The following is a 26,855-nucleotide window of genomic DNA, read 5'->3' as shown; positions in this document are numbered from 1 at the left end:
ACAACAAATAGTCAAATAGTTCTCTTGCTGATCGTGACTTTCAATGTCACTCTGAGTTTTCTGTATTTCAGGAAATAAACAATGCTATGTACCATAGAGGAGGCAAATGCTACAACGAGCCTCAAAAAACAAAACACGGAAGAATTTGAACCTAGTCTAGTTGGTGCTAACATTAATGGTATTAATTTCTTTGACTCAATAAAGAACCACAAGAAAGAAATGAGCTGTCACTCAGTTTCTGCCAAGCTAGAGGCCAACTCTTCAGCCTCCTGAGGCCCGATCCTGTCGTGTAACCTTTGCTTCGTTTCAGTAATAAAAAGCATTAAAAATTTAGACAAGGCTTTATGTTCTATTTATTTATTCTCCAGCTTGTACAAACTGGATGTAGAAGCATAAACATAGTACATTTCTACCATCTTCAACAAAAATATAACCAATATGTACAATTATTGTATTAAAAATACAAAAGGATACAGACCGCACCAATGTCTTTCTAAAAGACATACAGGTACAAGTAGTATCAAAAGTATGAGGAAATCACCAGTTAATAGTACATTCTGCACTCGACATCACAGAGCGAACTGAGATTAGCAGTCCTATGTTCTACAATTACTTAATGTTTAGATAACATTTGTGCAATTTGTGATAGAGCTAGATTTTTGTCTTTCTATATGCACATGAGGTCCATAGCCTATATAGTAAAACTGGCAATAATGCTTGTTACATGTAAAATTACAAATGCGTGAGACACGATGTGATACATAAGTAGACAAATGCCATGACATAGAAGAGAATTATTAAATAAAGCACTGACATCGTTTGACACAGTGAAAAAACACTGCAATTCGACCTTTAGAATTGGAAGCTATTTACGTTTATCTGACTGATCAATATGATCAGTTGAATTTAATGGAAAAATCCAAGACCAGCAGCCCCTCACATCTGAGTACTACTCGGATTGGCAGCCTTCACTTTTCCGGAGTCTGTGCAAAAAACAACACAAAAAGAGGACGACGGGGTCATTTTCAGTCCTTCTAGGGTTCATAGCAGCTGTGAGCAGATGGGCGCTACACTTAGGACTTCTCTAGAGGCAGCGTCACGAAGCCACGTACAGGGCAGTCTTTGGTGACTGACCCACCTTGCAGAGGCTAGCGTATCTAACCGTGCGACCTTTAATCATGTTTAAAGACATACTCTCTGGGGCCGTTTCAACAAGGGGAGGGGGCTGTCTTGAAAGAGCAGTACGAACAGCTGGCATTCACCCCAACACCCCAAGCTGCTTCCCTGCGATGCCATCCAGTTATGCTTCTTTCTTTTAAAAAATAGAAACAAAAAGCTCTGAAACTCTAAATTAACAAAACTCAAAAAATAAAAATTAAAAAAAAATTTAAAAAACCATAACTTAAAAACAGGGGTTGCCATCCATTGTAATTGAGCAGGACACCCTCTCAAATAACACTGTCCCGCCTCCAAAGGCTCAGACAGGACACCCAAGTCCTCGTTCCCTCCCCTGGCCATGTGCAAAGAGTTTTACATTAGAGGCTCACCCACTGGGGAAGGAGCGGGTGAGGAGTCCTCGTATTTAAGTAATTGGCTAACATTTGATGCTTCTGGGATAGGGCACTTCACGGGCAAGGCCAGAAGGACATGGGAAAACAGCATCGCTGCCAGGTCTTCCCTTGGTGTGGCCATACCCTGTCCGGCATATTTGGTTTTTCAGAAACCCAGGCTGGCAATCCTACTTAAGGTTCAAAATAATACTGTAATCATTAAATGGATATATTTACTCTCTGAACACAATCTTTAAACTCATTTTTAAAAGGCTATTGTAAACAAGTGGGCAAGCACTGTACTCAAAGGATTTCATGTCTGTCTTTGTCTTCCTTGGTGGGTTCAAGACCCCACGTAGTTCAAAGGCTAGTTTCTCTCATCTTCCAAATGAGACCGAGGGCTAGGGTTGGATTGAAATCTAAGAGGAAGATTGCAAACTCCTTCCAGGCGCGGAGAAGCGCAGCCAGAGGGGATCACCTTTTGATGATCTCCTTCCAGGCGCAGAGAAGCACGGCCAGAGGGGATCACCTTTTGATGATCTTGGAGTCTGGAATGATACTGCGTGATGTGGCAGGCAGCAGCTCGGAGACTGCTGGGCTGTGCATCTCAAGCAATAAGGTCTGCAAAGTGCCACGGCAATTTCTTCACAGTATTTCACATGCAAAGGGGAAAGGAAGAAGGGGAAAAGAAGCCCCATGCTGCTTTAAGGCAGGGAAGGAGGCAAACTGGTCCACCATCCTCAGGATGTGTGTGCCAAGGCTCCATTGCTTCGGACGTCTTCTTGTGCTCCTGTCGGTGGATTGCTCTGAGCCTCAAACCGCAGACACCTGCTCATCTTCTGCACATACAGCAGCGGAGAAAACAAAATAAATAAAAAGTCAACAAGTAGACAATTTTCTGTGCTATCATGTTCACTTAGGTTAAAAAAAAAGACATATTTAATGTAGCTCACTTAAAACCCTTGCATTTTTGGCAAGCTGTTAGTCATAATTTTAAAAGTTTAAAAACGGGTACATCATGCAAATCTTTAAACACATATACACACTATATCTGTATATATTGGGGGGTTGAGACAGGGTTTCTCTATGTAGCCTGGCTGTTCTGGAACTTCCTATGTAGGGAGGGGTGGCATTGAACATACAGAGATCCTCCTGCCTCTGCTCTGCAAGTGCTGGGATTAAAGCTGTGCACCATCATATCAGGCTTATACATCCTAGGAAAAAGACAGCTGTGTGTGGTCATTCAGGTCTATAATTCCAGTGCCCAGGAAGCTGAGCCAGGAGCAAGCCAGTCTGGCCCATTGTCTTAAAAACCAGTTACAATTGTGATGGCCAGGCTAGGTTGTCACCTTGACAAATCTGTAAAGAGAAAAGTTGGAGGAACTGCCTCCATCAGAGTGGACTGGAAGGCATTTTCTTGGTTGCTAGTTGATGCAGGAGGGCTGAGCCCACCGTGGGCGACGCCATGCCTAGGTAAGTGGGCCTTGACTGTGTATGAAATATGGCTGAATGTGAGCTTGGGAGTGAGCGGTGTTTCCCCGCGGTCTCTGCTTCAGTTTCAGGTCCAACTTCCCAGAAACTCTTTCCTCCCCAAATGGCTTCTGCTCAGAATGTCTTTATAACAGCAAAAGAAACCAAACTGAGATGACAATAAATCAATAAAATCAAATACATTGTAAGCTTACTGGTTGAGCAGTTACTAATAACTGAAGTTCTAAAATAATAGGTATTTTTCTAAGACAGACTTTTAACCATATGCATGCCGGTTTCTGTGTGCGGAAGTCAGAAGAGATGATCAGATCCCCTGGTAGAAGAGTTTTAGGCAGATGTGAGTTTCTACCTGGGCACTAGAAACTGAACTTCACCGCAAGAGCAGTATACACATTTAAACACACAGCTGTCTCTCCAGGCCTTCCTCTAATTTTAATTTTGAGAGAGAGAGAGAGAGAGAGAGAGAGAGAGAGAGAGAGAGAGAGAGAATGAATATATGAGTGCAGTTGTCACAGAGGCCAGCAGAGTGTGTCGGTCTCTCGGCATCTGGAGTTCCAGGCTACTGGAAGCCGCCCACAGGGTGTTAGGAACTGAACTCTGGTCTTCTGGTAGAGCAACCAGAGTGCTTAGCTACTGAACTATCTCTCCAGACCCGAGCTCCTTGTTTTTAACAGCACAGTTACACATTAAGAAGTCTAGAAGAAGGAGTCCTCTTCCCGAGGACTGGGGTTTGCTTCCCAGCACACACATGGCAGGTTACAACCTTCTGTAACAGTTCCAAGGGATCCATTATCCTCTTCTGGCCTCCACAGGCAACAAGCACACACATACTATATATGTGCATGTGTGCGTGTGTGTGTGTGTGTACATACATATACATATATATACACACACATACATATATATGTATATATATCAAACAATTTTTAAAAAAATCTTTAAAAAACTTGAGGATAGAAAAAAATGTTACTATTCATTAATCTATAATTAAAAAATTATAATTCTCATGATTATGTCTTGGACTTTGCTATAACAGTTGTGTAATAAAACACACTACACTGAACACTTAAAAAGCGAAGGACAGGATTCCTCCTCGCCCTCAGCCCACTGTTAGCAGGAACATCCAGAGAGAGGCAGAGAGCCCAAGGAGAGCATAGCTTTCCGTAGCCTTCATTTCCAAGCCACTTTCTGCTCATTAAATGTCCAACTGCAAAGCTTCCACTGAAAACATTAACCAGCTGCGTTTCAACAGGTCAAGATGCTTCTCCAAATTTCTAAAATGAGTAACAACCAGAGGTTTTCACTTTTATCCTTAAAATAGAGCCACAAAAGAACTTCAGTTTTACTAAGTATTGTCTTGGAAATTCAGACTAAGCTGTGTCTCAGGTAGAACCTGCTTAGCACCCTGCAGGTCCTGGTCTCTAACCCTAGCACAGAAAAAGACTACAATTCCAGTCATGTGCACGCTTCCTTACAAGCGACCGTTCTGCAATTGCTGGCACTTCTTAAACCGTTTAAAGAAAGGATCTTTCTCCTGCCAAAGTGTGTGTGAGGGGAGGGGGGAAATCCTCCACAGCAAGCAGTTAAAGATCCTGGAGCCACTGCTCTGACCCTCCCAAGTAAGTGGGACCTGGAACTGGCAGCAGGTCACCCCAGGAGCTGGGGTGGGAGTGGGGAGCTTACCGTCCTCCTCAGCGCCAGCGAAGCCCTGCGGTTGGAAGGGTGCAAGGCGCGGGTCTGCATCGCTGGGCTTGTGCCACTGCGGCTTGCTTCCCGGCCTGCTGGCTGCAGGAGGCGTCTGCACTGGAGCTGGGGCCTCCGTGGGCCGTGCCACCATCCGCGACCGCTGCAGGGCCACGTTGTAGTCTGGGGGCTTCCGGGCCGGGTGGCAAGGTCCTTCAGGAAAATCGGCGATGGGGATGCCCACGTACCCTGGAGGTGTGGGCGGTGGTTCCCGGTACCTGCCCTCCTTCCGAGCTGCAGAGAGAAGGCAGGGTGTCAGGTTCAAGGCCTCTTACTTCATATAAGGTGCAGATACAAGCACCCTTCGGACAAGCCAGGGCATCAGGCTGTCCTCAGCTAATACTCACCAGGTCACTTCTGCCTAGTGGTATAACCGCTAAGCAAAGCCTAAACAGGGGAGTTCAACTAAAAACTAACCTCACAAAACAAGGTACAAGAGGAACCAGGGACATTCCTGGGTCACATCGGCAGGGACATGCCTGGGTCACATCAGTGAGGGGTAAAAATCCCCTCTCTCCTTTCTGTACCCGGATGGGGGTAACAGCGGAGGTTTCTTAGGCATTTCCCAATATTATCAAATGGAGAATCAGGTTCACATCCCTCCAATTCTCTAGGTTTCTCTTTGGAAAACAATAAATTAAAATAAGATTAGAAAAATGGCACAGGACGCCAACTTTAAAAGCCCTGCAGACCATAAAGGCAGTCCACGACTTCATGAAGGTAAACCCATTCGTCTCTGTGACCTGAAACGTGAGATTTGTAAAACTGAGTAAGACTCAAGCTTATTTTTCTTGACTTTGTCAGGAACTAGAAATCACTTTTCTCTTCAGCAATAAAAGTTCTGAGAATTAGTTTGTTAACAGAAAATGGTTCAGAATAACCAACCTAAGAACTCTGAGCTGCCGCCTCCTCACTCACCAATATGGGGTACTAAGTCTGACATCCCTGCATCACTTTTCATGTGGTCACATAACTGTTCCCTCATCAATAGAAGCGATGCTCGTAAAGGCTATACTCTAGGGGTTTCTCTCTGCACCTCACAATCTACCCTGCATTCTCTCAGACAGACATTCACCATTCAAGTTACAGAGAACATAAGCCTGTAACTGAGGGAACACACCTATCTTTACACCAGAAAGGGCACCAGCATCTTTTAGGTGCTCCTGATGCATTGGCACTGTCCTTTGCCAAGACCTCTTCCATCCTCACGCTAATCATATTAAGATAGCATGGCTGGGGCTGGAGAGATGGCTCAGTGGTTAAGACCACTGGCTGCTCTTCCAGAGGACCTGGGTTCAATTCCCAGCACCCACATGGCAGCTCACAACTTTCTGTACAACTCTAGCTTCAAGGGATCTTATACTCTCACACAGACATACATGTGTGCACGTGAGTGCATGTAAAATGAAAATAAATCATTTTTTAAAAAAAGATAAAATTATGAAGCTCACTTTAGAAAGGAGCAGGCACAGCTGAGTGTCTGTGGTGTCAAGATGGGTTCCTAGCTCTGCCTGACTCCCTCCTGCGCTTTACCAATCCCTGAGTTCTTTACCAGTCCTTAGTAACAATGTGTCTGCATAACAAAAACCAATAAAAAATCAATATACAAAGGATATTGATACAATTCAAGGGGACGGGAGAACGATGAACCGTTTTTCTGCGTTTCAGTGAGAGGGGACGGCTCCTCTGTGAGGAAAAGGCACCTATTCTAATAATTTCCCAGTAGGATCACAGCCCATTGATCCTGCAGGCTAAACGCTACTGACTGCCGAAGCACGCGTCTCTGACCCCACAAACTTGGCTCTTAAGCCCTGGTCAGTTCACTCACTGACCATATTGCTGATCTGGAACTGGGCGGGTGATGGACAAACTGAGGGGAAGCCGACTTCCACCCACGTCCAGGTGCGCCCCAGCAGTCCACTTCCATACGTACCGATGAGCCCCTTTGGAGTAGTCGGCGTCACAGCTATGTGGGCAGGCATGGGGACAGGTTTGGCTTCCTCTGTGGTCACAGGTACCATGCTGCTGCTTTCTGCCTCGATGGAGACATCCTTGCCGCCCCTTCGCTTGATAGTGCCCGTGTCACCTTCTGAGTCTTCTCCCCAGTAGCCCGTGGAAGATGCCCAGCTTGCCCGGGATTGAGCTTGTTCAAGACTCTCTCTATTTTGATTTTGTCTACTATATTTTGTGCTATGATCAGAAAACATGATTTGGTCCATATGGCTCCCGGAGGCCCATATGCCTGCAGCATCCCCTGAATAGTCAAAGTGAGTGTGCCCAAACGGCAAGGTTTCCCAGCTCCTCTGGTGCTGGATGGTCTGGATGTTGTCATGGGAACCACTTGAACATGAGGTCCAGCTTCCACGACCGCTGTCAGCAGCATCCAGGGAAGCACGGTCCCCTTGGTCATGGGAAAGCTCCTCTGTGCTGGGAGAAGAGATGACAGTGGCCGCGGCATACAGGCCTCGGCTTTCAGACACCGGGGCATACGACCTGCCATCAAAACAGAGGAAGGGAAGATGTCAGATGGTTAAATAACCCTTTACTGACAAACTGTTTTGCTGCTTTGAGACAGGCTCTTGGTTTGTAGCCTAGGAGGGCCTTGAACTCATTCACCTCCTACCTCAGTCTAAGTGCTAGGGGAAGAGGCATAAGTCACGCCGCCTATAAAGTATCTTTTCCCTAGAAAAGCAGCTTCCTTTCATCCCAGCAAGAGGAGAGTACTGCTGCATGGGATCAGAGTGGCTAGTTTCTCATAGCACTCATTCCTCTTTTCACAAAGCAAACACAGGGAAGTGCAGTAGCGTTTCAATTATATTTTAATAAAGTGCCTGAAGATCAGCGAGTAAAACAGCCACACTGGTCAGCCTTACAGACCAGGCGGTGGTGACTCACAACTTTAATCCTAGTAGCCATACTAGTTGCCATAGAAACTGGGCAGTGCCTTTAATCCCAGTGGTGCACGCCTTTATTCCCAGCCCTAGAGAGGATTATAAAACGGGAGGAGACAGCTCTTAGTCTCATTCTGAAACTCTTGGAGGCGGGTTCATGTGATATTTTCAGACTGAGGTTGAGGTAAAAGCCAGTGGCTGGCTGCTTTGCTTTTCGGGTCTTCAGGTTGAACCCCAATTTCTTACTCTGAGTTTTTAATGCTTTAGGAAAGAGACCAACAACTTGCTACAAAAAAAGGAGCACTTTCCTTAAAAGGCTCTGGACAGCTGAATACACTGTGGTTCCCTAGGGAAGGCAGCACAGACAGAGACTGGGATGTGTCCTACTGGTACAGTCTTCTTCCAGCACAGAGCATTAGTGCGCCACCAGAGGGGAAAGCCAGCTGCAAAAGCAGTCTGCATAATGCAAATAGCATGACACACAATGACAGACCCATGGGAAGAGGAAAGAACGCAAGGATCAGACTTACCCTAAGCTGTATTGATCAGGCTCGATCAGGGTCCGTCGCTCCATCCTGCCCACACTCAGGTTGGTCTCCACGATGCTGACAGAATGCCTCTGACGCCGTTCATCATGCAGAGGGACTGGCACCGAGTCAAAAGAAGAATTGCTGACAATACTGGATCGTGAAGAAATTTCACTGTGCCCAGAATCTGAAAAATTATCCACGGTACCACTGGGAGCCAACATATAACCTGAATGAGAAATGCAAATTCAGTAATGAAACGTTTTAGGCTTCTAAAACTGGCCCACAAAACAAGCAAAAATTAAATGTTGACAATGAGGTGGGAGTTTACTCAAAAGCTTACAAATACCAGGTGACTAAGAAGATTAAAATTTCACTCTAATAAAGTAAAAATTGCCTATTCAATGGTCAGGGAAAACTATCTGTTGTTATTCGTCCTAGGTAAAGATGAAGAAACTATGGCACGCCTTGACTATTCTTGCTTCCTTAGCTACAACCCATAGCACTGCTACCAGAGCCAGAGAACAAAGCTCAAAGAGAAAAAACATTTTTGTCTCGCATGCCTGAGGCACCAGCTCCAATCTTAGCAGCATAAAACAAGACAAAAACAAAAGTGGCCCTCCAAAACCCCCACAACGAAACCCCACTACTCCTAGAAGTACAAACCCAATCCTCAAACTGTCAGTGGGTGTCTTATTTTCTTTTGTTGTTTGCTTTTCAAGACAGGGTTTCTCTGTGTAGCCCTGGCTGTCTGCAGCTTGACCTACAGACCAGGCTGGGCACTTCTATATTACTGCTGCATAATTTTCAATTTAATTAGAACAATTTTAATATAAAAATAATTCTCCCTACACTTACAATGAATTAGAAATTTTTAAAAAAAAAAATGTTTGCGTTAATCCAGAACTCAGAAGGCAGAGGCAGGATAATTGCTGCAAATCTGAGACCAGACTGGTCTACATGGTCAGCAGCTACTGGGCCAGACAGTGCTCAAAATAAGATTTTAATCAAAAACCACAAAATATCCTCCCCCTCAAGTTTTAAAATGTTACAAAAGTAAATGCTACCTATTTCTAAGTATAAAAATTAGGAACAATATTCCTTATAATAATAGCATCAAGAGACAATGAAACAAGCTACAAACAGACATAACAGAAGAGATGAAAGACTCCTACAATGAAAACTTTAAGGCACTGGAATGATAGTCTACCCAAAGTAGATCAAACACCTTAACTCAATACCTAAAACTGTAGTGGCATTTCAATTGTATTTTAATAAATAAAGCTTGCCTGAAGATCAGAGAGTAAAACAGCGCCACTGGTCATCCTTCCAGACCAGGCAATGGTAATAAACACCCTTTAAGTGTGTGTATGTATGTATGTATGAATGTACGTATGTATGTACACTCGGTGATATAACCCAAGTTCAGAAAGACAAACACGCATTTCTTCTAGCGTGTGGATCCCCGACTCTAAGTTCTGATCTCTTGGGTTTGGCTAGAACAGGAAATGGGTAATCTGAGCTTTCGTGAGGTATCTGTAGTCTCATTCGGCCAATACTTGTAATATTAGCACCTGTGTTTGCCAGCAGGTGAAGAGAATCCATAAATTTAAAAATGCCAGCATTCTTCCAAATTTACAAATGGATGGGAAAATCCATCGTCACGTCGCATCGGATTATTTACACACCAAACCCAGACTTCTCTGGTGTGTGTCTCTGGAAGCAGCCAGACTGAATGTGTGAGCTTGAACGGGGGCAGGAGTCACCGAGCCCTACCTTTCCTGGGGGAGCTCTGAGGCGAGGTGGGAGGTGACGACAGCTGTGAAGACGCATTTGATATGGTGTCCTCTGCTTGCTTCCGATGACGTTCCAAACTCCCTTCCTCAGACAAGGACAGGATTTTCTTTAAAGCTTGGGGAGAGTTTATGCCTACAGAGAAGAAGGAAATCATTCAGGTACCCGTTTTAGAGACTGAAAGGAGCTAAGGGCATGGTGGCAGGGCAGCTTGCCCAGCATGCACAGGCCCTAGCTTCTACTCTAGCATCAAACAAACAAACAAATAAGAAGACGAAGAGTAACAAATGCTGAAGGAAAATATTAAATATTAAAAGCTTTCTTTGTATCAGTTTCAACCTATTTACAATCTAAACGTTCTATGTGCCCTTCTGGTATACAGAGCAAGGCAGGGGGCATGCACGGCTTGGTTTCTGGCTGAGTATCTGTCAGGAGTACATGAAACAGACTGCTTTTGATGTTGCTTGGATTCTGAACCCCAGGCATTGTATTTGTTCAATTTGTTAAGTATCAGTGTGTGTGCGGGGGACGACGACTGGACAACATTTGAATTAAGAATGAAGGCAGCACTCCCCACTCCAATTCCAGATGGCCCTCAAGTCTGGATTAAGAACAAGACATTTTGGTATTTTGGAAATATCATCTCTGAGGAAGAAGGAATTGGTAGGGGTGGGGCAAAGTAAAGGGTCAAGAGTTAACAGGAACTAACCAAGGGAAGTCAATAAAAAGGGCTCTGAAGAGTGCCGCGTCATTAATATTTGATCAAATAAAGAGAGCAGAAGGCAGGAGGCAGCCTGGTTTCTGTGGTGCACTTCAGAAGCCCAGGGGAGGTTTCCGAGGGAGAATGGAGCCAGCAGTGACACGGCACAAAAGATGGAGACAACAGACTCGCATGACAGGGCAGCGAAGAAAGTCACGTTAAAATGCTTCACCGATTCAATATTCTGAGACTGCCTTTGAAGGAGAAAGAAATTTCTGCAAAGTCTTGATGGTCTGAAATTACTTCAAGGAAGGGCTGGTTTTAGTGGCTACAGACTTGACAGGCCATTAAAAAGGAGCCAAACAGAATTTAATGTACCTTCTATTAGTGGTTTGAGGCTGTACTTATTTTATTTATTCTTTTTTAGTTTTTTTTTTTTTTTTAAACAGGGGCTCATATATCTCAGGCTGGCTTACTCTCCACGTAGCCGAGGATGACCTAGAACTTCTGATCTCTTGCCTCCACTTCCTGAGTTCTAAGATTACTGGCAATAGCAACCATACATGCTGGGCAGGCATTCTACAAACTGAGTCCATCAACAACCCCCTTGATGCTGTTTTAGTACAATTCTATGTTTTTTTTTTTTTTTAAAAAAAAAACCATTCTTAAAGTAGTTCTGATTAAATGTAGCAGGTTCTAACATACACTGTATGCATAAATAGATCCACTACATAAATGGGTAGGTCTTCTCTCTTAAAGCACTATATTAAGCTGAGTCTGGAGGCACACCCTTTTAGCGGGTAGTCGCAGGTGGTTCTCTTGAACTTTGAAACTAGCCTGGCCCACATAGTGAGACCCTGACTCAAAAACAAAAACAAACAAAAAAAACCCTAAAACCAAGCAGACTATTTACTCACGTATATGTGTGTTTGTGTCTCTATACAAGCGCACTTGGCTTTTTATATTTTCTTTTACTTAGTGTGTGTATGTGTGTACCATGGCACACATGTGGAGATCAGAGGACAGCCTGCAGGTGTCGGCTCCCTCCTCCATCGTGTGAGACTTGCTTTGTCCTCCCAGCCATCTCCCACTATTTGGTGTGTGAGAGCAGCACACCGATGGAGGTCAGTGGACGACTTGAAGTTGTTCCCTCTTTCCACAGTGTGGGTCCCAGGGATTGGAACTCAGGTTATTAGGTTTGGCGGAAAGAACCTTTATGCCCTGAGCCATTTTACTAGCCTATGAATGGGTAGTTTTGATATGAAACTGGTTCCATGACAGGTGCCCCACACATACTACAAAGACTCCCCTTAGCTCTCAGGGGCTGCAGATAAAAATGCTACACCTTAGCAGCCATGTTTGCTGCCTTTAAGGGCTCCCACTAAATATCCCCAGCTGGCCTTAAACTAATGCAGCCCAGACAGGTGGCAAAGTTACAGTCCTGCTAAATGCTGGGATTACAGGCACGGATGACCACACCCCACAGGTGTTATCTTTTAAGGGACAAGATGCTGAACGTGTTTAAAATGAAACTATTTCATGAAAAAGGATGGGAAAGAAAATCCCTTATTATCTTTAAATTAATATTTTTAATGTGACTTTAAATACATTAAACTTAATATCTTTGGATGACAGATGACATTTCATCCACATTATAAGGCTCATAAATTCAAATGAACCTAGAAGATATTTTGAGAGACATTCTCTTTGAGAAAATGGGAGACAGCTTTATATTCAGGAACGCCTACCTCACGTTAAATATAGCTAATGGGGGTTTCTAGATGAAAAGAAGAAAGACAGTCTTCCATATGCAAAGTTCAATACAGAAGAGGAGACAGACTCACACAGTGGAAGGTTTGGGAATACATGTAGATTCAGAACACAGGTAATAGAAAAAAACATGTAATTCAAATTGTTTGTCATAAGATGAACACAAGTTTGAAAGGGAAAGCAAGTCAGGTAAAGATTCCTGTTTTCCCCCCACACTTGGCACATGAAATGCTCATTGATCAGGAGAATGCAGGTGGGACACGGTGCTCCGCGTGAACTCGTGAAGTGGGAACGAGTTTCCAACTCCAAGCTCATGAGCCAGCTTGAAGGTCTGCTCTACTCTCATCTGACTGCCTGCTCTACACACACTCAGAAGCCAGGACAGTTGTCTGGAGAGTCTTTCCACTGTGCATTCACACAGAGAACCAGAGAGCAGGGCACTTCCCTCGTGGGAAGAAGATGCCAGATTTCCTGATTACTCAGACAGTAAGCTGTATCCTCTGCCTCCTAAGTCACAGATTAGTGATCATCAATCCACCTTCATGTCTGGCATGTGCATTGGTTTGATCCCTAGCACCACAAAAATAGGAAAAAGAAAAAACAATCACTTCAGACAAATAACTGAATGTCAAGATATTTTGCCTAAACTTCCATAGACTATGGGTCACATGGCAACATTTGTTTATGTAAATGAGGCAACTCCTGTACCCATTAAAGTTTAAGTCAGCAAGTGTGCAAAGTCTCCTTTGTCACCTAGTAAACTGTTATTGTCATGCATGACAGATGACCTGACACTAATTCCAAATGCTCTCATAGAATGGAAGACTATTTTTGCCAACTAGCCAACTACAGGGGTTAATATTCAGAATATATAAAGAATATTGAACACTATAAAAATTCCATAAAAAGACGAATAAATTGAAGAGATAGTTCTTCAAAGAAGAAACGCAAAGGACCAGTAAATACATGGAACCTTTCAAAATCCCTAGCCATTAAGGAAATGCATATGAAAACTAACACCGAGACTCCACCTCACCCTAGTCAGAAAAACCACCATCAAGAAAACAAGTGCTAGTGACGGGCTTGGAGAACCCTTGCACACCCAGGTGGACCATCCCGGCAGCCTCTGTGAGGTCAGCATGGAAGGTCTCTGAAAACTAATCAAGCACTAGCCTACAACCCACCTATACCACCTGCGCTAGCTAGCATAGTTTCCACTGCACTCTTCACAACAGCAGAGGGATGGACCCAATACAGACACCTATCAACACATGGATAAACTATGGACACACATGTTGTGGGGCATACAAAAGAATGAAATGATGTCATTTGTAGAAAAATGGGTGGCTATTAGATATCATGGTAAGTGAAATATGCAGATATACAACTATGTAGAGTCTAGCAGAAGACAGGGGAAGGAGAAGACATGACAGCAGAATGAGGGCTGCTGGGAGAGGCTAACGGAAGGAGAAGTAGAACAGGAGAGGGTGACAGAGGTCACTGTGATCACAGTGTATTATATTTATGACAAGTATAATAGCGAAACCCATTATTTGTACAACTAATAGATGCTAAGAAAAAATGAAATTGTTTATGACTGCTTATCTTATTAGAAGATGGTCACAGAGAAATAAAATGCAGGCCAAGTTATCCAAGACAAACATTATTTCCTAACCTGAGAAACACGTCAGTAAATATCACCCGAAAAGCATGAGTTCAGAAACTTACCAAAAGGTGGTAAATCCTTCACCGGCACCTTCTTTCGTGAAGGGTAGAGGGACACAGCGGGCACCTGCAGTCCCTGGCTGGCTTTATGTGGTGGCTGTGGCTGTGGCAGTGGCTGCTGTGGCTGCACTTTCTGCTGGGGCCCTGCACGTGGAGCCACAGGGGAGGTCTCAGACTTGACAGGCTTTTTGTCTGCAGGATTCTTGGGCACTGGTAATTGTTAGGGTGAAAACAGGGCACAGGTGTCAGGATCACGTGGAGACAAGGTCAGGGCCACAGAGTATGTGCACCATCTCAGCAAGGTCAGAGAGGGAAAGGAAACCCCGGATACTGAAAATGAGAGCAGCACCAGAACAAGGGGTACGCCTTCTGAACGAGCAGCAGAACAAGGGGTATGCCTTCTGAACGAGCGATAGTGAAGAGGACTGTACTGGCAGCGCCAAAGAAAAGTAAAAACAATGAGGATGGTTCAGTGCTGATTGGATGTTAAAAACACAAACATATGGGCCAGCAAGACAGCTCTGCAGGTAGAGGATGCTGCTGCCAAGCCTAACCATCAGAACTTGACCCCTGGAACCATATGGAAGGAGAGAACCAGCTCCCACAAGCTGACCTCTAACCCCTACAGGTACAACACAGCCTGTGGTGTCAACCATCTACGTTTTATAAACAAGCAAACAAGTAAATAAAAAATACATGATAAAAATCAAAATAAGAAAATCAAGAATTGTTTTAAAATAGCATCCAGAACTTTGCCCCATCCGAGATAATGCTATTAACTGCATTCGACTTAGTATCAAATCTTCCTAGGATGGAGCATTATCCTTGAGCAGACAGCGGCCAATGCTGCTTAGCACTGTGTGGTGGGAGGTGGTTTACTGGAACACTACCTGCTATGGAAACCTCATAGGCAGAGCTCTCCGACACTCAGAGAACAGCTGCTAGGAAACTCAAACTGCTCAAGCTCTTAGCCATGTCACATGGAACTTAAAGAGTGTCGTGGGTACAGATGTGCACTGAGAACGTACAGAGGCCAGGAAAGGGCATGGGAGCCCCCGAAACTGGAATTTTCAATGGTTATGAGCCACCGTGTATTCTGGGAATTGAACAAGGGTCCTCTGCAAGAACTGTGAGTGCTCTTAGCCGCTAAGTCACCTCTCCAATCCTATGTCCTGGGTAGACTGAATCATGTGATCTCCTCAAGTTATCTGCCTCACATTTCAACTGTCAAGAAGCTATAATTCAAGTTTGCCCATTAAAATTCCCAAAGTGTCCTAAACGAAAAATGCTTAAATCCTATCATATAGGAACAGACACAATGGAAGATGCCCTGTGTAAAGACTGGCCACATTTTCATTTTAACAGTAATGTGTCACTGTGTTGTCCAGGCTCACGTGACCCTTCAACCTTCACCTCCCTAGAAGCTGGAACTGCAGACGTGTGCTACCATACCTGGCTCACAGCCTGGCCAGTTATTTCAAGGCTGGACACCTACACATCCGGCTAAGATGTGGTGTGCTGTGTAGCAGGATTACTGCTTTAGTGGGCAGGTGCTGGATGCTGTCTGAGCTGAGGGAGACCCAAGAGCCAGCACACCCAGTCTATACTCCTCTGACCTGGCAACCCCTAACCAGGCTGTCCATCATTCTGGAAGTCCCCCTGTGAGAAAAAAAACGCACGCCACCTGGGGCCACAATCACCTCCATGTCCCTTGCTTATGTGCTTGGCTGTGTCAGATGAAACCAAAGGAAGGAGGTTTGAGCCCAGTGTCCCCTACTGCACTAACTTAACTGAACACGATGACCCAGTGAAGCACAAGGACGGTGCATCCCGGGACTACCGTGTGCCTCTTGGCTGGAAGCCGCCTTCCACTCGCACCTGAGCTGATTTAGGGAGGCACTCACATGTGCTGGTGGCTGGCTCACACTGCAGCGACAGTGTCTGAAGGCTCTCCTCATCCATCTCCAGCTCCAGGTTGGACAGGTACTGCTTCACTTTGCGAGCCATCTGGGCATCTTCATACAGCTTTTTGGCATTGAGGAAGGAACTACGGCGTACCCGCTTTTTATGCCCGCCTGTCTGAGCAACATCCAGCACTGTGGCGTTTGCACTGCCCTGACTCAGAGACCTGGAAGATGAAAACCAAGAATGCAACTCTGGAGCACGGCATTGGCTGGTCTACCAGACCTGTGTAAAGACTACGCTTGAAAGGTCACATGCCCCTTTCTAGTGAGTAAACTGCTACGGGACAATGTGGAAAAAGAGATTACATAAGGTTCAGTTAAAAAGGAATTATACATAACACATATACACAAATGTGTTTGGCATACATTCTGATCCTACCAGTAAACTCGACTTTTCATCTCACAGAGCATTCAAACTCCGTTCTCTCACAGAAGCCAGCAAACGTAACCGCACATAAAAGCTTGTGCAAGGACACTGAGTGATTCTAGAGACAATCTCGAAATTCAATTTGCTTCTTCTAATGGGAGTTAGTTTATATGAACTTAATGAAGCTCAACTACCCTGTTCACAATCACGTTCTTACTCTGTGGGTTGAATGTGAGTTTTTAAACCAGTAAATCTGTTAATACAACGGTCATGCAAACGTAAATATATGGATGGAAACTATTTAGTACGTGAATTGTTAAGAATTACTTTTAGAGGGGGCTGATTTGTATAGAATGAAAACAGTAGTTAGTTGAGCCGTGGAAAGTTTGGTTTTAGGGTGTGGGGCACCTGGCACCACCACACTGACTTCTGGATCTGTGCAATCCTTGTTTGAGTTACACGAATTCTTCCTTCTACAAGCATGCTTCCCTTCCCCACTTCTTTGGCTTTTTCATTTGAAAGCATATAAATGATATTAAAATATAATCGTTCTGACAGCCAAGACAAATGTCTGGTCTACATTTTCCCAGAATAATCGTCAATCATTTCACAGCTCCTGTGGACATGACTTCAGCAAAGCCCCACAGATTAAATCTGAAGTCAGTTTGCATCTGAAATTCTGATAGAGCAAGAGGGTTAGGAGAAAACAAAACATAGCAAAGCGTCAGAAAAGAGAGCAGGTAAGAAAACAAGGCCACAGGCTGAGCAAGACGCGAGTGTGCAAATGCTCTGCCACTTACCCCAGACTCCGCCACTTCTTCTTCCTGCAAGTGAGAGCCACGGAGATTGAAGCATGGGTGTGGAAAGAGACAGAGAGATCACAAGCTCAGAAGGAAAGGACCAGATTTCTGGACAAGCAGTTCTAGAAGCCCACAGACATTAACTGCAGAGTCACCTCACACACACCCACTACAAACGTCTCTCTGGCTTCGGAGGCTGCTGCCTGCATTCTGCTCAGTCCCTCCATTGATTTAACCATCGCTTCTTACCGACAGATAAACAGGTTGTATAGACATTATGACAATTCTGCTCTAGTTCACACTGCTGACTGTAAGTTTCACAACACAGTGTTGTGAAAAATAAAATGTAAATACTTGCACCTAACATCAGTTAAAATTGTCCTAAGGACAAGCTCTTTGCATTTCCAGCATGTGTGCCCTGGATGGAAATGAGAGACATCATTACAAATTGAACCTTGAGGGTGATTCCCTCAGTACATCCTAATGTAACTCCTGAATTTAAGCATTCAGATTTTCCTGCTGTGGGCACACTCACTCTAACAGTCCCAACTCCACAAATGCCATGGCCTACGACGCACGTACCGAGTCCGGAACATAAGGGCAGGGTCCATGTTGACCGAGGCCATTCGGCCGACGTGACGGATTTCTTTGGCAATCATCCTCAGCTTCTCAAAGTTGACCAGTCCATCCACTTTCGAGTCATTTCCTGAGATTAACAAAGGAGGAACAAGAAGTCACACGGTGTTCATCCTGGGCTCCCACCAGGACAGAGCGGGCCCACCTGCGCTCACCCTCATGGAGGAACGTGAGGTCTTTCTTGATGACAGGGAACAGGGGGATGACCGGAGGCTGTAGGTTCTGGCCGCTCAGGACGTTGCGGTACTTCGCCATGTTTCTGGAAGGATCAAACAGGTCTTGGAGGTCCTGAAACAGCTTTTCATACTTATTGGGAAGCTTTTCCCAGGTCGTCCGTAGTCTTGCCACTGGTGCCAGGTTCAGGCCACTAAGCGGGGAGAGAAGAGAAGGGAGACATGAGTAAATCATCCCTCTGGAAACAAAGGAAGACATGGAATGAATCACTTGAGTGTGTGAACTTTACATGCATGGAAATCCACAGAATCCCTAAGGTCATGCCCATCCTGCCTGGGTGGTGAGGGGCAGCTAAAAGCAGGCTCAGAGCCAAACCATTTGCCTTTATACTGCTTCCCTTTATGCTCTCATGACATTTCTATAGCCATTCATTCATTTGCCTTGTGTGTGTGTGGGGGGGGGGGTCCCCAGAGAGCTGTGAAGGTGAGGGGATAACTTGCAGAAGTCAGGTATCCCCTGATAACATGTGGGTCCAGGGGTTCGATTTACGTGACCAAGACTGGCAGCTGGCACCTCTTTACTGGCTGGCCCTTCTGTTTTGTTTGTCTTCTATAGAGACAGGTTCTTGCTTGTAGCCCTGGCTGGCTCTTCTGACCAGGTTGGTCCCAGACTCAGTTATCTGCCGGACTCTGCCTCCTGAGGTGTGGGGCTTAAAGGCTTACCTCCACAGTCAGCTGGCTAGCTCTTCTCTATGCTCTCTTGATCTGTTCACCCTCTGCTATAGCATGGATCTGAACTGGCCTCCAGGGGTCCTTGTGTGGCTCAGGTGCCCCCAGTGCATTCAGTACTGGGAGGCTGTGAAGGGAAGCTAAGGTGGGAATGGGGGCAAAGCCTGTAATCCTAGCCCTGGGGAGGTTGGAGGGTCACATATTTGAGGCAGATTGATCTGCAAAGCAAGACCCTGGCTCCAAAACAGGGGTGGGGAAAGTGAGTGGTGGGAGGTCCTCCTACGGAACTAGGGTAAGGCCACCCCTCTCCCATCTCTTCCTTAATTTTATGTTCCAGCTACAAACAGCTCAGTTCCACCAAATGCTCCTTCTGTGATATACTACTACCTTACCACAAGCCCAGGCACAATAGGGCCAAGGAACTGTGGGCATAAGCCTTCAAAACAACTAGCCAAAGTAAACCTTTCTTCTTTAGAAAATGATTATCTCAGGTTTTTTGTTACAGTAACAGACAGCTGAATAGCACACTAAGACTTAGTTAAAACCTAAAACATGGATTTTTATAATACAGAAGAAGACAAATCTATTTCTCATTGGCAAAAATACTTTGACTGCAATGGGTCCTATTTTGATTACTAAAGATGTCTGAGTCTAGCTGTAAGATTCAACCCTCAACAATCCCTTCTGCAACAGTCTCACACATATGTAGAGCAGCATTTGGTTCATAACAAGTATTTGATTTAAAAAAAAGATTGGGTAAATATTCCATTACAAAAATTATACTAAGCCACAAGTATGAAGACTCCAGACAGATAAAATGATTAATAATCATCTTTAGCATCCAGGAAACTATCCATCTGCATCTCTCATGCCCCACCATAAGCACTTTTAAAAGGGAAGAAAGTTAACCTGGAACATCTGTGATAATGCTGCAATGGAATCCCTTAGATATTATTATATTACCTAATCCTCTTGATATTTTGGGGGGAGTACTGTTATTTTACATAGAAAATGAGTGGTGTTCAGAGAAATTCAAATGATTTGTCAGAAGTCAGAGTAAACAAGGTTGAATAAATCAATACACAAATGGTACATACAGACCTTGTCTCCAAATCCTGAGACAGTTTTAGACATTTTTTAAACTTTGATTATATGTGTACCTGTGTTGCATGGGGAGTATATATGCCTACATATGGAGACTAGAAGTCACTATCTGATGTCTTTCCCTACCGCTCTCCATCTTATTTCTCTCGCTGTATTCCAAGGGCACCATTTCCCCTAGACTGACTGGCTAGCAAGCCCTCAGGATCTAGCGTCTCGGCCTCCCCAAAGCTGGGGTGAAAACCACACTGTGCTTGGCTTCTATGTGGGTGCTGGGGATCTGAACTCAGGTCTGTAAGCTTGCACGCTTCGCTCACTGAGCCATCTCCCTAGCCACCAAGAGAGTTTAAAGTAAGGTATAAGAAATAGAGGCGGGCATAGTGGCACACACCGATAATCCCAGCACTTAGGAAACAGGATCATGGGTTCCATGCCAGTCTGGGTTACTTATAGGGACAGACACTCCCCTGCCCCCCAAGCTCTGGAGGGAAAGAAAAGATTTAGAATCAGAAAGAAAGAGCTGCTTAATGAATCAATTATAACCTAGTATATATGAGGCCTTATGTTACATACCAGCAATACACACACAGTGTCAATTATGAATTATGGACTGCTATTATTTCTGTAATTACATGGTGCTCCAAGACAGATCTTAAAAAAAAAAAATCTGCAGAATCAACTGTACCGAGAACAGATACTCTTACCTGATGATCGCAAACATGGAGTTAAAATTCTTGCATTCCCTACAGTGTAGGGCGATCTTGATGAAATGCTTAATGATCTTCATTCTCTTCAGCTGGTTCGTCTCTCGCAGGATTTCGGAAGCCACCCAAAATGTTTCCTGGTTAATGACTTCCTCAAATTTCTTCAGGTTGGCACAGCTGGTTTTTGACTTGAGTTTAAATAAATCATCTATGTATTCAGTAGGCTCAATGTTGCGGAAGAGCTCAAAGTTCCTCATGGAGAGCTGCGTGGCGACCTCTACAGTGCTGAGCTGAAGGAGAGAGATGTGGCTCTCGCGCAACAGCTCCTGGGCGTCCTCATCTGAGCACAGCGTTTCCGTTTCCATGTTGTTTTTCAGATAGTACCTGAAAGAAACAGAAACCCCTTAGACGCCAGGCTGAGCAGGGAGTCTGTGGTCTTCCTTCCGGGAACACTGCTAGTTCCTGGGGGGGATGAAGGGGGTGAGGAAGAATTAAGAGAACGATGTAAGGGTTCTTTTCATCCAGCCTGGGGGTGTAGATGCCTCTCCAGTCACCAGGTCACTGTACCAGCTCGCACCACCTGGTGACGGCCACCTACTCAGCAGGTGAGTGGAACTGAACAAACCATGGGGACTTCCTCTGTGCCGGTGTTGTAGTTCTGTTTGTTTTTCCTGCCATCGAAATACTGTTAGCTTGTTTATCAAAGGTGACAAAAGATATTCCACACTAGATATAAACATCAGCTCAAGGGCATAAGTCAGTTTCCAGAGAAGCGGGAATCTGACAATTGCTAGGTCCATACTAGCTCAAGTTTATTCTCTCATTTAATGATTAGGAACTTACTAGCTGAGCTGGCAAAATGGTTAAATGGGCATAGGGACTTGTCATGGAAACCCAGGGACCCACAAAGTTGTCTTCTGACCTCACATATGCCATTATGCAATATTGGGAGGGGAGTGACCTAACGCAATTTATTTTCCTCTGTAACCTGAAATCAGATTTTTTAGTTTTTTAAAATTTCTTTTACATGTGTGAGTGTTTTCCCTGCATGTATGTACCACACATGTGCCTAGGGCCCTCAGAAGTCAGAAGGCATAGGCTCTCCTGGGACTGGGTGGTTGTAAGTCATCATGTGGGTGTTAGAAACAGAACCCAGCTCCTCTGCAAGACCAGCAAGTGCCCCTGACTGCTGAGTCATCTCTCCTGCTCCAAGATTTTAATTATCAAATATTTAGATTTTCATGAAACTCATCCAGGGAAGTGGGAGGCATCACCCCAACTTGTCACAACAGAAAGTAGGCATCTGAAGCCTCGTGGCTGGTCAATATGGACAGTACTGTGACCCTTTCACTAAAAACAGTTTGCTCTGTGGCTTCTGCCCCGGTTTTGGCAGGCAAATGCCTTCTCCAAGTGAAACTATAAATGAAGACACAGAACAAGTACAGTGGGGCTCCCAATCCGTCTTTTAATACTTCGTTGCTTGACGTGTACAGGTTAGTGTTCTCCACTGTGGTTACCCTGACAGCCCGAGTAACGGGAACCATGAAGCTGAAACTCAGTGAAGATTTGTGCAGCTACAGATCTACAGGCAGAGGATGCCTGACCTCTGACCTCCAAAACAGTATTTATCAGTGTTGGGGCGAGAAATAAAAGTGACAAAGGGCAAGGAAGTGACCATCACTGATAAAAAAAAAAAAAAACAAAAAAAAACAGGAGATCTGAACGTCATGGTTTAGACCCATACCATGAAAGACTCAAGAACAATGACATCACACAGAAAACTAGAGAGGAAAAAAAGAAACAAAAACCAAGCTATTCATCTTACTAATTTCCTTGAGTGGGAGAGTGCTTGGCAAAGCCTTGGGTTCAAGTTTCACCACTGTAAAAACAAAGCAACAACAGCAAATGTGTTGTCTTTCACCCTGGATGTAGGCTCAGAGAGTAAAGGGTGTCTTGAGAGACAGTACCTTCCACTCAGCTGTATCCTGTCGGCAAGCTTGGAGAGCTGGTCTGGGAGTCGCCGTTGTTTGATAACTCCCTCTGGTGTGACAGAGACCTCGCACAGAGAATACTGGTCTGGGGTGGCAGTGACGGCAAACTCTCGGATGGCCTGGATGACCACTTCCTTGGCCGTGGTGTCCTTACTGATCATGATGTACCGGCTTTGCTGGTCAGCCTTGAAAACTCTGAGCACCTGATCTGGCAAGTCTGGGGCAGGAAAAGGCACACGGTGTTAGCACACAGCAACACAATCTGAGTAACACACCCCACCCATCCTGGACAGAGTTGTGACATGCTAACTGCAAAACATGTCTTCCCTGACAGCTGTGTGGCTAACAGACAAATTCAAACAGGGAGCACATACACAAGATGCCATGTGAGCATCAAAAAAAATGTACAGCTCAAGTTAGCATTTATTATAAGGAAAAGCCCATTAAGTTTATGTAAACACACTCCTAATTTATTTACTTGATATAACTTAATAATAAATGCATAGTATGCTATTCATTTTATCACATACAAAACAGGTTTAGTCACACCAAAAAGATTTTCCGACGGACTGGTCCCAATGTTCGGAGTTTGAGCTTCATTCTGACTCCGGGTGAATGATACCATCCATGCCAAACCAAACATGCATACTGTGCCACTACTACAGTAGAAAGGGAGGTCACCGAGAAAGCTGCACGTCTCTGGGGCTCACCGGGAGTCGTGCTGAAGTCCAGAATCCGGTGATGTGACTGCAGCAAGTCGGGGTTGCTGGAAGACAGCGTTCCACTGACAGGCAGGGCAGCTGGGATGTGTTTGGTCTGCCTCAGACCCACGATGCTGTCATCCTGAGACTGACCAATCCCAATATCACTGAGAAGAGTGGATTTTAAAACATAAATTACAATCAAGATAAAGGCTCTAAGTCATCACGGATCATGAAATAAGTTGTTTCCATTTAAACTTGCAATTAATGTAAAAATGTGAAAAATGGTGAAATACACTCAGCCCAATTCACTCTCTTAAACATACAGTAGGTTTCTCTAAACCTGTCTTTTTAACGAGCCATGACCATAACCAGTATTTATTTTTCTTAGAATAATAACAGTAGAGAAGACATGCCCCATGTCTGATGAATGAATGAAGATGAGTCCAAGACAAGCCCCGTGGGAAAGAGCCCACTTGAGTTCACTCCACCAAGAGCTCAGCAACAGTGGACACAGATGCTTTTAAGATCTGATCTTCAAGATGAAGGAACTGAGGGGAAAGAAACCTCAAACTGCCCTACTTCAGGTTTTAGGTAGACAGCAAGATCACCATGGAGTCCCAGCGTGAGGAAACCCTGACACAGACCTCAGCTCTTGATAACGGAGCATGAGTGTGCAGCAGGCAGGGACACACTTTCTGGCTGCGGGGCACTTGCAGTGCACATGCAGTGATGTCTAATTCATTGCTCAAAGGTTTTAGTTACACGTTTAAATTCTCCAGAAAACTACGAGCAGTACTGATGGCTACAGACCCCTTTCTATTTATAGAAAGATAGCTCTGTGGTCACTTGTGTGTTTGTGCAATGCCTTGCACCACAGCTTGGGGAGGGCTGTGGGGCTGGAGCCTCCTGCTCGTGCCTCTTGAGCGGGGATTACAAGTGTGCACTGCCACACCTCACTTGTAGGTAATGATTCAAATATGACTTGGCAGCCTACAAAATTATTTCTTGATTGAAAGATCAACCGTTTCCAAAAGGAAGCATACAATAAAACAAGTATACAGCAAAAGAATAACTAGATCATATGCATTTAAATGTCTATAGTTATAATTGCATGAATACCCTGAGACAAAAAAAATCTAATAAAATTGGGATATAAATTAAGTTATCATAAATAAAGAAATTTTAGTGTAAATTCTCCTTCACAAATAGGAAAGCTCAGGACAGAAATAAAAACTCTATTTAGACATGCATAGTTGGGCATATAAAGTCCTGAAATACTAATGTTCTGTGCATGATAAAAAGTCTTTACATTGGTGGAATTTTATTTTTTTGTCCCATAAATGTCCTTGTTAAAAATATGAGGATATATGACACAACACAATTACTGTGGGTACAAAAAGGTTGCCTGGCCAGGTCACTCATGGTAGAAATGGCCGTGATCATCAGGACTCGCCAGCACACCCTTTAAGACATTCCTCACCATGCTTTCCAACACCTCCTGCAATAAATTGCTGACACTTGCCCTGCTTCCCTGCTTCCTGATGCCTCACCTATATACCCTAATACTCACAGACACAAGGCTATTCTTGGGCTTAAATTTTGCATGTTTGATGCAAAATCTAATTGAGAAAAACCCCTCCTTGGGCACATCCTCTTGTCTAGCCTCTCCAGCTGGCTCACTGTTACTGAAACAAGTCTGCTGACTAATCCTTTCTTCCTTTGGGTTCATTGGGCTTTCTTGCTCAACTTACTTGACATCCCAGTTTGAATTCTACCATGCTTACAACCTGCTTCTTGCTCTATATACATCACATATGCACCCCCGATACACAGTAATTCACGCTCACCCTTGACAATTCACCAGTCTCTAGCACCTCAGCTTCTGTAATGAGGGCAACATGAGGGTAGAGGTAGATCAAGTATACTACTAGAAGATTTCACTAACCTACTAGGTTATTACTTTGCTGAACACAGTAACAAAGGGGGCACCTGGCTCGGAGGTGGAGTGTTTAACATGCTCAAGGCATGTTTCCCCAGAATTTTATACACAGGTGCTGATGTCCAGACAAGATGAAGCAGTAGGAAGCAGTAGTCAGCACTAAATCAAGGCGATTACATCATGGCAGATCTCCAGCTTTCTGAGCCTGCATTTAACTAGACTCTTCCTTGAGCATTGATTTCTCAAACTGTTTTGGCGTAGGAGGTTCTTCTGTCTGTGTGTTGCTTTTATTGGTTAATGAATAAAGACCTGCCTCGGCCTGTTGATAGGGCAGAGCAGAACAAGGCAGGGAAACTAAGCTGAATGCTGGGAGGAAGAAGGGTGGAGTCAGAGAGAAGACATGGAGCTGCCAGAGACAGACACTGGGAACTTTACCTGGTAAGCCACAGCCACGTGGCAATATACAGATTAATAGAAATGGGTTAAATCAATATAAGAGTTAGCCAATAAGAAGCTAGGGTTATGGGCCAAGCAGTGATTTAAATAATACAGTTTCTGTGTGATTATTTTGGGTCTAAGCTAGCCGGGTGGCTGCGAACCAACAAGTGACCTCCCTCCAACATTGTTTTCCTGAGAAAATACTCAAATGAGCCACATATTTGCCACAACAGTTCCCTGGTGTTTTAAAATCAGTATAGCTAATTAGTGACCTTTAAAATTTCCCTTGTCTAGTGTTTGAGCATCTTTGTAAGCACACACTGCCACCACAACATACACAACCTCACACTGCACTCCTAGTCAATACCCTGAGCTGTGGATGGATTGCAGCCCAGTTCTTCTGCGTCCCATTTCCTGCAATACTTGAAGGGACACAATGATTTTTGAATTTTTTAGAGGTTTGAATTTAAACTTGAAGAACCTTTTATTATTATAATTTTTGTAAATGCTACTATCCTAATCCACTGTCTCTAAGAAACTTACTCAGGATAAACACACTCTTAAAACCAATATTTATAGACCCTCATACAACCATGCTTATCTTTTAGAACTCAGAATTTAGAAACCACAAATCATTATTCATAGTTTAACGAGGATAATGTAAGTCTGGCAATTACCAATAAGGTTTTAAATCATTTGCCTCTAGTCTGTGATTAAAATGTTTGTAATTAAGAAGAAAATAAGGAAGAAAAGACTTGATGTAGTCTCTGTGTGTATGTGTATGCACGTGTGTGGGGTGTATACTGTGTGTATACATGTATGCACATGTGTAGGGGTGTGCACGGGGATGCCAGAGGATGGTGTTCCCTGGTCTCTTTTATCACTTTCCACCTTATTCCTTTCAGACAGGGTCTCCCTGTGAACCGGGAGCTCACCCTTACTCCCCAGGCTGTCACCAGCAAGTCCCATAATCCACTATTGTTTGCCCTTCTCGATGCCAAGGTTACAGGCAAGAGTCTGTACTACCTAGCTTAGCATTGGAATCTGAATTTTAAGGTTGTGGGCAGGCTCTCTGACCACTGAGCCCCTCTTTTAGCCTCTGAATGTCTGTATTGATT

The 26,855-nt window shown here is 44.4% G+C and overlaps 1 protein-coding gene across 6 annotated transcripts in view; it reads right to left on the bottom strand.

Annotated features, from left to right (window-relative positions):
• Positions 1–347: 347 nt before the first annotated feature.
• Positions 348–26,855, bottom strand: part of Rapgef2 (Rap guanine nucleotide exchange factor 2) — a 203,968-nt gene continuing 177,460 nt past the window's right edge. For 5 of the 6 annotated variants that reach the window (XM_057756813.1, XM_057756812.1, XM_057756815.1 and 2 more), the window contains 13 exons: positions 23,367–23,524; positions 22,633–22,873; positions 20,666–21,049; positions 18,114–18,325; positions 17,905–18,028; positions 17,323–17,346; positions 16,096–16,319; positions 14,195–14,401; positions 9,979–10,131; positions 8,206–8,431; positions 6,718–7,277; positions 4,725–5,018; positions 348–2,389 (listed from right to left, as the gene is read on the bottom strand). In XM_057756813.1, the coding sequence (XP_057612796.1) occupies positions 2,364–2,389; positions 4,725–5,018; positions 6,718–7,277; positions 8,206–8,431; positions 9,979–10,131; positions 14,195–14,401; positions 16,096–16,319; positions 17,323–17,346; positions 17,905–18,028; positions 18,114–18,325; positions 20,666–21,049; positions 22,633–22,873; positions 23,367–23,524 (2,833 nt within the window). In that variant the 3' untranslated portion in view covers positions 348–2,363. The remainder of the gene's footprint in view (positions 2,390–4,724; positions 5,019–6,717; positions 7,278–8,205; positions 8,432–9,978; positions 10,132–14,194; positions 14,402–16,095; positions 16,320–17,322; positions 17,347–17,904; positions 18,029–18,113; positions 18,326–20,665; positions 21,050–22,632; positions 22,874–23,366; positions 23,525–26,855) is intronic. The other variant, XM_057756814.1, reaches the window with a different exon arrangement.

The sequence above is a fragment of the Chionomys nivalis genome, chromosome 24 (assembly GCF_950005125.1).
Source record: "Chionomys nivalis chromosome 24, mChiNiv1.1, whole genome shotgun sequence".
Taxonomy (NCBI): domain Eukaryota; kingdom Metazoa; phylum Chordata; class Mammalia; order Rodentia; family Cricetidae; genus Chionomys; species Chionomys nivalis.
This window is presented reverse-complemented; position numbering and strand designations above follow the sequence as displayed.